This window comes from Malus sylvestris, chromosome 16 (assembly GCF_916048215.2).
Source record: "Malus sylvestris chromosome 16, drMalSylv7.2, whole genome shotgun sequence".
In the NCBI taxonomy this organism is placed as follows: Eukaryota; Viridiplantae; Streptophyta; class Magnoliopsida; order Rosales; family Rosaceae; genus Malus; species Malus sylvestris.
This window is the reverse complement of record NC_062275.1, coordinates 12623255-12633254: the sequence shown is the minus strand read 5'-3', so window position 1 is coordinate 12633254 and position 10000 is coordinate 12623255. Positions and strand designations below refer to the sequence as shown.

Below are 10000 nucleotides of genomic sequence, written 5' to 3'. Positions count from 1 at the left end.
CTTTCATTAAGTGATTTATTAGATAATCGAAAACAAAGGATCTTGAAGACTATTCGAAATTCAGAAGAGCTGCGCGAGGGGGCCCTAGACCAGCTGGAAAAAGCCCGGGCCCGCTTACGGAAAGTAGAAACGGAAGCGGATCAGTTTCGAATGACTGGATATTCTGAAATAGAACGAGAAAAATTGAATTTGATTAATTCCACTTATAAGACTTTGGAACAATTAGAAAATTACAAAAACGAAACCATTCATTTTGAACAACAAAGGGCGATTAATCAAGTTAGACAACGGGTTTTTCAGCAAGCCTTACAAGGAGCTCTAGGAACTCTGAATAGTTGTTTGAACAACGAGTTACATTTACGTACCATAAGTACTAATATTGGTATGTTTGGAACGGTGAAAGAAATAACGGATTAGTCCTTCTACTGCAGGCATTATTTTTTTCTTCCAAAAAAAAAATAAGAAATACTCATGGTAACCATTCGAGCAGATGAAATTAGTAATATTATCCGCGAACGTATTGAGCAATATAATAGAGAAGTAAAGATTTTAAATACCGGTACTGTACTTCAAGTAGGCGATGGCATTGCTCGTATTTATGGTCTTGATGAAGTAATGGCAGGTGAATTAGTAGAATTTGAAGAGGGTACCATAGGCATTGCTCTGAATTTGGAATCAAATAATGTTGGTGTTGTATTAATGGGTGACGGTTTGATGATACAAGAGGGGAGTTCTGTAAAAGCAACAGGAAGAATTGCTCAGATACCAGTAAGTGAGGCCTTTTTAGGTCGTGTTATAAATGCACTGGCTAAACCTATTGATGGTCGGGGTGAAATTTCATCTTCTGAATCTCGATTAATTGAGTCTCCCGCTCCTGGTATTATTTCGAGACGTTCCGTATACGAGCCTCTTCAAACAGGACTTATTGCTATTGATTCGATGATTCCTATAGGGCGTGGTCAGCGAGAATTAATTATTGGGGACAGACAGACCGGTAAAACAGCAGTAGCCACAGATACTATTCTCAATCAACAAGGGCAAAATGTAATATGCGTTTATGTAGCTATTGGTCAAAAAGCATCTTCTGTAGCTCAGGTGGTGACTGCTTTACAGGAAAGGGGAGCAATGGAATACACTATTGTGGTAGCTGAAACTGCGGACTCCCCCGCTACATTACAATACCTTGCTCCTTATACAGGAGCAGCTCTGGCTGAATATTTTATGTACCGTGAACAACACACTTCAATCATTTATGACGATCTCTCCAAACAAGCGCAGGCGTATCGACAAATGTCTCTTCTATTACGAAGACCACCGGGCCGCGAAGCTTATCCGGGAGATGTTTTTTATTTACATTCACGCCTTTTGGAAAGAGCCGCTAAATCAAGTTCTCGTTTCGGTGAAGGAAGTATGACTGCTTTACCAATAGTTGAGACCCAATCGGGAGATGTTTCGGCTTATATTCCTACTAATGTAATTTCCATTACAGATGGACAAATATTCTTATCTGCCGATTTATTCAATTCTGGAATCAGACCGGCCATTAATGTGGGTATTTCGGTTTCCAGGGTAGGATCCGCAGCTCAAATTAAAGCCATGAAACAAGTAGCTGGCAAATCAAAATTGGAATTGGCACAATTTGCAGAATTAGAAGCCTTTGCACAATTCGCTTCTGATCTCGATAAAGCTACTCAGAATCAATTGGCAAGAGGTCAACGATTACGTGAGTTGCTTAAACAATCTCAATCATCCCCGCTTTCGGTGGAAGAACAGATACTGACTATTTATACCGGAACGAACGGTTATCTTGATTCATTAGAAATTGGACAGGTAAGGAAATTTCTTGTTGAGTTACGTACTTACTTAAAAACGAATAAACCTCAGTTTCAAGAAATAATATCTTCTACCAAGACATTTACCGACGAAGCGGAAGCCCTTTTGAAAGAAGCTATTCAGGAACAGATGGAACGTTTTCTACTTCAGGAACAAGTATAAACAAAGTAATTACTTTGAATCTTCATCAATCTTAATTTAATTCTATTAATTCTATAAACCTTTACAATTTAAAATATTGTATAATCATTATTATTATACATTATAAATATTATATAATCTTTATAATATAATCTTTATAATATATTTTATATCATAACTTGACTTGATATTATAGTAATATCACTTGAATATTATAGTTTCTATTAAAATTTAATGGAATTCAAAAATTTTTATTATAAAAGAATTCCATTTTTAAAAATTTAAAATTCAATTTTTGAATTTATTAAATAACTTATTAAAAATAACTTATTAATTAATATATTAAATAACTTATTAATTAATAATATAATAACTTAAATAATATAATAACTTATTAATTTAGAATATCTTTATATAAATAATAACTTATTAATTTAATTTAGAATATCTTTATATAAACTAAAATCTTTAGAATATATTAGAATTTAGAATATATTAGAATATAAAATATATTTATTATATATAGATATTATATATAGATATTTATTATTTTATATTTTATATAATTTTATTTTATATAATTTTATATATATTTATTTATATAATTTTATATATATTTATTATTTATATTTATTATTTTAATTATTTTATTATTAAAATTTTTAAAAATTTACATATTAATTATTTATTATATAAATAATTAATAATTAATATGTAATTTACGTAATATGTAATAAGAGCGTCTCTTATTCAAGTCATTCAAAAAAGCTTTCTTGACATAGAAATCTAAAAAAAAATATGTATACATATGGAAATCAATTGCGTCCAATAGGATTTGAACCTATACCAAAGGTTTAGAAGACCTCTGTCCTATCCATTAGACAATGAACGCTTTTCATTCCAATTTTCCTATTTCTTGTTCGTAAAAATAGTTGAACCAATTCCGGGAATTCCGTATTCAAGTCAATGATGCATTACATTAATTATATTCATAAAATTTTTTCTAAAATAATAAAAATCTCAAAATATTTAATTCGATTTTTTTCTTATTTCTTATTATTTTTTTCTTATTTCTTATTAATTTAATAAAAAAATAAAGTAAAAGCGGGTAGCGGGAATCGAACCCGCATCGTTAGCTTGGAAGGCTAGGGGTTATAGTCGACGTTGATTCATCATTTTTAACGTCTCTAATTCAAAACTGAACGTGAAACTTTGGTTTCATTCGGCTCCTTTATGGAAGATGTATAAATTCCTATATTAAGACATGAACAAAAAAAAATTCCACCCATAACATCTATGTCAGCTTTTCTGTCTGAATGTATTCAGAACAACCCGCTTTCTAGACGATCCCTATAGAAAAGAGGGGGATTATATTATAACAACCTTTCTAGTTACTTCGTTCTCTATTTCTATGTGAGAGAATCCTTAGGAAAAGCATTTTGTTTCTACCGAGCTAAAACAATTTGTCGATGTCTCTAGTAAACCAAAGTCATTGTTTAATAGCCATTTTGCTTCAATTTCCGTAATACAAATTCCAAATTAAAGATTTAGTTACGATTAGAAAGCCACTTTCTATCTTTATCCATGGATCCTTTACTCATACTTATTGAATTAGAAGTATTGATCTAATTAAAAAAAAAAATTATGTTTCGTAATCTCATAATCCAATTTTTCAATTTTTAATTGATTCTTGGATACAAATCACGAGAATGTATATTCTTCCTCGAATTTTTCATTGAGAGGTAAAGGATTAAATCCTTTTAAGAAATAAAGTTTTTGGTCGGAATGAAATATTAATCAAACCGAAAGACCCCTTAACTATATAAAGGATTATAGAACGAATCACACTTTTACCACTAAACTATACCCGCTACAATCCGATTATTGTATATAAATGAACCTTTTGTCGAACAAGAAAATGGGTCGTAATAAAAAGTGAAAAGAGTAAAAAGAAAGGATAGGATCATAAAATAATCATGAAAATTAGAGCGTTTACGTGTTGTATCAGAGAACCCAATGAGATTCGGAAAAGAGAATTCATTAAATTTCAATAACTAAAACTAAATAACAAGTGTTTTTTTGCCGGAGGTTTTTGACCTAGACGTCTCGACAAAACTACTTAAGCCATAACATACATGAAAATGTATTGTGCAAGAATCCACAGTTCCCTTTTTGTTATTTATTTACTTTACTAATTTACTAAAATAAAAGGAATAAAGAAAATAAAGAATAAATATAAAAAATTAAGATAAGAAACGACACTTTGATTCGATATCATTTGATTCTATATCATAGAAATCAAATGAGTTTTTATTTTTCCAATCGTAATAACAAGCAAGTATTTTAGTTTTCAAATAAAAAAAAATTATTTATGATTCGTTGGAACAATAAATGGCGGGCCCGGCCTGGTCAGTACTTAGCCGGGCCGTGGAACTAAAAAGCACTCTCGGATGAAAAAAAATATTATGAAGGGCTCTTTCAATCCTTATTTTTTATAATGTAACATAGTATTATCCTTTTTCAATTGGGAGGAGAGATGGCTGAGTGGACTAAAGCGTCGGATTGCTAATCCGTTGTACGAGTTTTTCGTACCGAGGGTTCGAATCCCTCTCTTTCCGTTTTTGTTGATGACTTGGTATTTTCTTTCGAATTTTTCGCGAGCTCTTTTTATTTTTAATAGTTAAAAATGTGTAATAGATAAAATCCTACTAAGAACATTTAAAAATCAAGCAAGGAAAACCTTATCTTTTATTCTTCACGTCCAGGATTACGTCCTGGATCATTAGACAGGAATCCGAAAATAAAGAGAGAAACAAAGAATATCACTACCGTGTAAACAAATAGTTTGAGAGTAAGCATTACATAATCTCCAAGATTTTTTTTAGTAAAAAAGAGAATAGATTCTCCGTTTTTATACCGCATACCCTACTATTTTGATTTTTTATTTTGACACCAAGAAATAAAGTGGGGTGATCCAGATTTTTCGCGGTTGTACAAGAATTTCAATATTTGAATTGAGGGTGTAAGACTTATCTGATCTTATCAATTCTTTTCTTTGAATTTTTTTTTTTTCAATAAATCATGAATTTGTCTAGACATTATTAAATTAAAGATATCATCGAAAACTTACAGCAGCTTGCCAAACAAAGGCTAAGAGAAAAAAAAACAGGGGTATTACTGGCATAACATCTACGATTGGATTTAAAAAAGCGTAGGCCTCGGGCAATTTGGCGACGAAAAAACTACTTGAATAAAGAGCAGAATTAAGACAGATACAGATCAAACTAAATATATTAAGCATAACAAACATTTTGTTCTTGAGGATAATTGTATTTTATTTATTTTGATTGAGTTATTAATAAATTGAGTTTTTTATTATTTTATTATTATAAATATGTTATTATTCATAGAAAAGAAAAATGAATAAAAAGAAAATAAGATAGACCAAAAAACTTTCTTTGATTTGAACTCACCCAATCAAAAATCTTTCAATTCTCAAATCAAAAGAGAATAGAATAAACCATACTTTCATACAATATCTTAATTGAATTATATGTAATGATCAATAAATTCTGTTTAATTCTACGTCTACATGTATAAAAATTCTAGTAATCTATTTTATAGATAATAGATATTTAGACTTGAGTTGACGAACAACCAGTACCAATATTAGTGTTTATTAGTGTCGACTAGAAATGGGGCGTGGCCAAGTGGTAAGGCAACGGGTTTTGGTCCCGCTATTCGGAGGTTCGAATCCTTCCGTCCCAGAACATACCTGACCCACGATCATTTTATTAATCTATAATTTTATTAATCTATAATAAAAAATAAAATATATATCTATATCATAATCTATATCATAATAAAATATATCAAAATAAAGATTGTCTTTTCGACCAGTCTTCCGTTTAGGAGTATAATATTGTTATAGAATGCGATTCTTATTTCTTTTTTTTTTTTATTAATCATATCTTTTTCACAAATTTAATCGAGTTCAAATAACACGCATATGAAACGAAATTTGGATTTGTTAAATATTACAGATTTTACAATATGAAATATGAAAAAATAACAACCTAAATCTTCAATCTTTCCTTACATCAGTCTTTTTTTTTTTATTAATCATTGATGGTTTAATCCAATATGGATTTATCTTTCTCTTAATGATGATAAAAAGCGAATGGTACTTACTGTAAAACCTTATGCAAATAATGATTATAGGGTAGGAAACTATTCAATCAATTAAATCTTTTTAATGATTTCTTATGAGTTCTTGGTATTCTAAGAAGTGTGAAATTGTTGAATTTATCCTATCACGTTACTTGAAGATAGAGATTCAAAATAACTTGTTTATTCGTGTTTATTTATTCATGTTATGTTAGTTATAATTAAAAAAATAATTATAAACAATGGGGTTAAATTGATTGAATTCTTGTTGAGACTTCGTCATACATTATCCATTCTTCATATAGAAGAAAAAAGTATAGATTATTATGTACCGACCGAACCGATGATTATTCACGATTCCATAATTGAATCAATTACATACTGGTTCCAAACTGAAGGAATGTTATGGTAAAACTTCGTTTAAAACGATGTGGCAGAAAGCAACGTGCGACTTGAAGGACATGATCAGCTGTGGATTCTTACATCCACCACTTTTTTATATTATATAGGAACGAAAGTGCTCTTGGCTCGACATCATTTGTTCTGTTCCACTGGAACCCTCATTTTTGAGAGTGTTGCCATGTAAATAGTACACGATGGAGCTCGAGTAGAACGTATTGATTAATTTCTCAAGGGCAAGAATCTAAGGTTAGTATCGATCAATAAATTGGAACAACTTCGTAAGTCTATTTTAGATATATAAATCTAAAGGATCCAATTCGATAAAATTTAAAAGTTAATTTTGTTGGAATTGGTAAAACTCTTTTGATCAAATCAAAAGTAAAGTGTATTACGTAGGAATCAACCATTCATACGATTCTTTGATAGAAAGAAATCACAAAAAATGGTATGTTGCTGCCGTTTTGAAACGATTTAAAGATCACCGAAGTAATGTCTAAACCCAATGATTCAAGGCAAAGATAAAGATCCTGGAACAAGGAAATACCGTTTTCAATTGTCTCAACAACCAGATCATATTTAAGAATCAAAATAGATTCTAAAGGAGACAGACAAAAAGGGTTAGAGACCACTCAATAAATTTAATACCTAAAAGGTTTCTTTTGAGTTATTTGAGAGTTATTCAACTTGAGTTATGAGGATACAAATAATTTTTTTTTGGGGGGGGGGGAGACTAAGAAAAAGTATTTAAACTAAAATCAATAATATAATGAATTTGATGATTTTATGGATCTATTTGATATTATGATTCTATACATAGACATAATTTAGAATTTTCTCGAGCCGTACGAGGAGAAAACTTCTTATACGTTTCTAGGGGGGGGGGAGTATTGTTCATCTATCCCAATGAGCCATTTATCGAATCGTTGCAATTGATGTTCGATCCCGACGAGAGGGAAGAGATCTTCGTAAAGTGGGTTTTTATGACCCGATAAAGAATCAAATCTATTTAAATGTTCCGGCTATTCTATATTTCCTTGAAAAAGGTGCTCAACCTACAGGAACTGTTCATGATATTTCAAAAAGGGCGGGGGTTTTTACGGAACTTCGCCCTAATCAACAAATATAATTCAATTAATGAAATAAAAAAAATGTGGATGATTTGTATATAGCCTTGTATAACCTTTTTGTTTCTTTGCTATTTCCTCTTTTGTTCTATTTATATCATACTAAATTATATCTATATCATACTAAATTTATTATTGTTACTATAAAAGAGTGTCTTTTATAACGACAAAAACCTATTTCTATTTTATTGATATAAATTTTATTGATATATATAAAATAGATAGAAAAAGATTAAGTGAATAAATAAATGAAGTAATCGGGTCTATAAATATAAAATTTTGAGATTACTGTCAATGAGTTAAGGAACAAATAAAAAAACACAAAGGATTTCACTTGCTTATTTTAGTGATTAGTGAATAAACCTCATTTTTTACTTAATTTATTTTTCCACCAATATTGTATCAATGTTGTGTTGTATAGAAATATTCTATATAGTGCCAATCCAACACAAGTCCTTAGTTTTTTGTTTTCTTATTTTTTCTTATAATTCTAATTGTCTAATTGATTGAAATTGGAATTGTTAGTTATATTTATAAATTGTTTTTTCTTTTGTATTCTTTTCTCAACATTCATATTGACAACAGTGTATCAAATAAATATAATCCGATCGTGGATAAAAGGATCCATTTATATCTCCGTCCCATAGCTTTTATTTCATTCAAATAATGGGTTCTTGTATTTTCTGTGATACAAGAAGTCTTTTTTTGATTAAGATTAAACTCAATAAAAATCTATATATACTATAGAATTAATGGATGACATAAGAGACAAGGAGCTATTTATAAATATTTTACTTTATCCCTATTTTTATCTGAGAATTTTTTCATCGGATCTGTTCATTTTTATTATGTTCAGAATCTAATCAATTAGAATTTTAAAAATTTTTGCTATTTTAATGTTTTGATTGGTTTGGATTGCGTTGTGCAATTCAATCTTTTTTTTATTGAGATTCCGATTGTATCTACACATTCTAATTATTTTATTTGGGTTGCTAACTCAACGGTAGAGTACTCGGCTTTTAAGTGCGGCTAGCATCTTTTACACATTTGTATGAAGCAAAAGATTCGTCCATACCATCGGTAGAGTTTGTAAGACCACGACTGATCCTGAAAGGAATGAATGGAAAAAGCAGCATGTCGTATCAATGGATAATTCTAAGAATATTTCATTCTTACCGAATAGGTCCAAAACCTTATTTAAATTGTTTGAATTCTTGTCGTGTAATAAAAAAAATGAATTTGGTCGAGTGAATAAATGGGTAGAGCCCTACTACGGTTCCAATTATAGGGAAACAAAAAGTAATGAGCTTCTGTTCTTAATTTTTGAATGATTACCCGATCTAATTAGACGTTAAAAATATATTAGTGCTTAATACGGGAAAAACTTTTCCCATGAGTGGATTATAAATTTCTTATGAGTCCTAATTATTAGCTATTACCCATTATGGGGTAGAGATAAATGTGTAGAAGAAGGCAGTATATTGATAAAGATTTTTCAAAATCAAAAGAGCGATTGGATTGAAAAAATAAAGGACTTCTAACCATCTTGTTACCCTAGAATGAACATAAATCAATTAGATGGAAAAAGAGAGGCTAGAGAGTCTGTTGATGAGTCTTACTTGTTCCGAGGTATTTTCTTACTATAATACCTTGTTTTGACTGTATCGTACTATGTATCATTTGATAACCCAATAAATCACCTATTTCTTTTCTTGTTCAAATAAAAAATGGAAGAATTTCAAGGATATTTAGAACTAGATAGATATCAGCAACATGACTTCCTATACCCACTTATCTTTCGGGAGTATATTTATGCACTTGCTCATGATCATGGTTTAAATAGATCGATTTTGTTGGATAATGTAGGTTATGACACTAAATATAGTTTACTAATTATAAAACGTTTAATTAGTCGAATGTATCAACAGAATCATTTGATAATTTCCGCTAATGATTCTAACCAAAATAAATTTTTTGGGTACAACAAAAATTTGTATTCTCAAATGATGTCGGAGGGATTTGCAGTCATTGTGGAAATTCCGTTTTCCCTACGATTAGTATCTTCCTTAGAGGCGACAGAAATCGTAAAATCTTATAATTTACGATCAATTCATTCAATATTTCCTTTTTTAGAGGACAAATTCCCACATTTAAATTATGTATCAGATGTACTAATACCCTACCCCATTCATCTGGAAATCTTGGTTCAAACCCTTCGCTATTGGGTGAAAGATCCCTCTTCTTTACATTTATTACGACTCTTTCTTCACGAGTATTCTAATTGGAATAGTCTTATTACTCCAAAAAAAATTATTTTTTCAAAAAGTAATCCA

At 30.0% G+C, this 10000-nt stretch overlaps 1 protein-coding gene, 2 non-coding genes and 1 pseudogene across 3 annotated transcripts in view; 3 read left to right on the top strand and 1 right to left on the bottom strand.

Moving 5' to 3' along the window:
* Nucleotides 1-2175, top strand: part of LOC126608069 (ATP synthase subunit alpha, chloroplastic) — a 2278-nt gene extending 103 nt beyond the window's left edge. The window contains exon 1 of the mRNA XM_050275832.1: nucleotides 1-2175. This exon is cut by the window's left edge and continues 103 nt beyond it. Within this exon, the coding sequence (XP_050131789.1) occupies nucleotides 472-1995 (1524 nt within the window). The 5' untranslated portion in view covers nucleotides 1-471 and the 3' untranslated portion in view covers nucleotides 1996-2175.
* A 528-nt stretch (nucleotides 2176-2703) lies between these two features.
* The window catches only part of LOC126609123 (maturase K-like), a 7448-nt pseudogene continuing 151 nt past the window's right edge, over nucleotides 2704-10000 (top strand).
* On the bottom strand, nucleotides 2795-2866 carry TRNAR-UCU (transfer RNA arginine (anticodon UCU)). The gene has a single exon. It is a non-coding gene; the product is annotated as a tRNA-Arg (tRNA).
* TRNAS-GCU (transfer RNA serine (anticodon GCU)) lies at nucleotides 4505-4592 on the top strand. Its single transcript has one exon. It is a non-coding gene; the product is annotated as a tRNA-Ser (tRNA).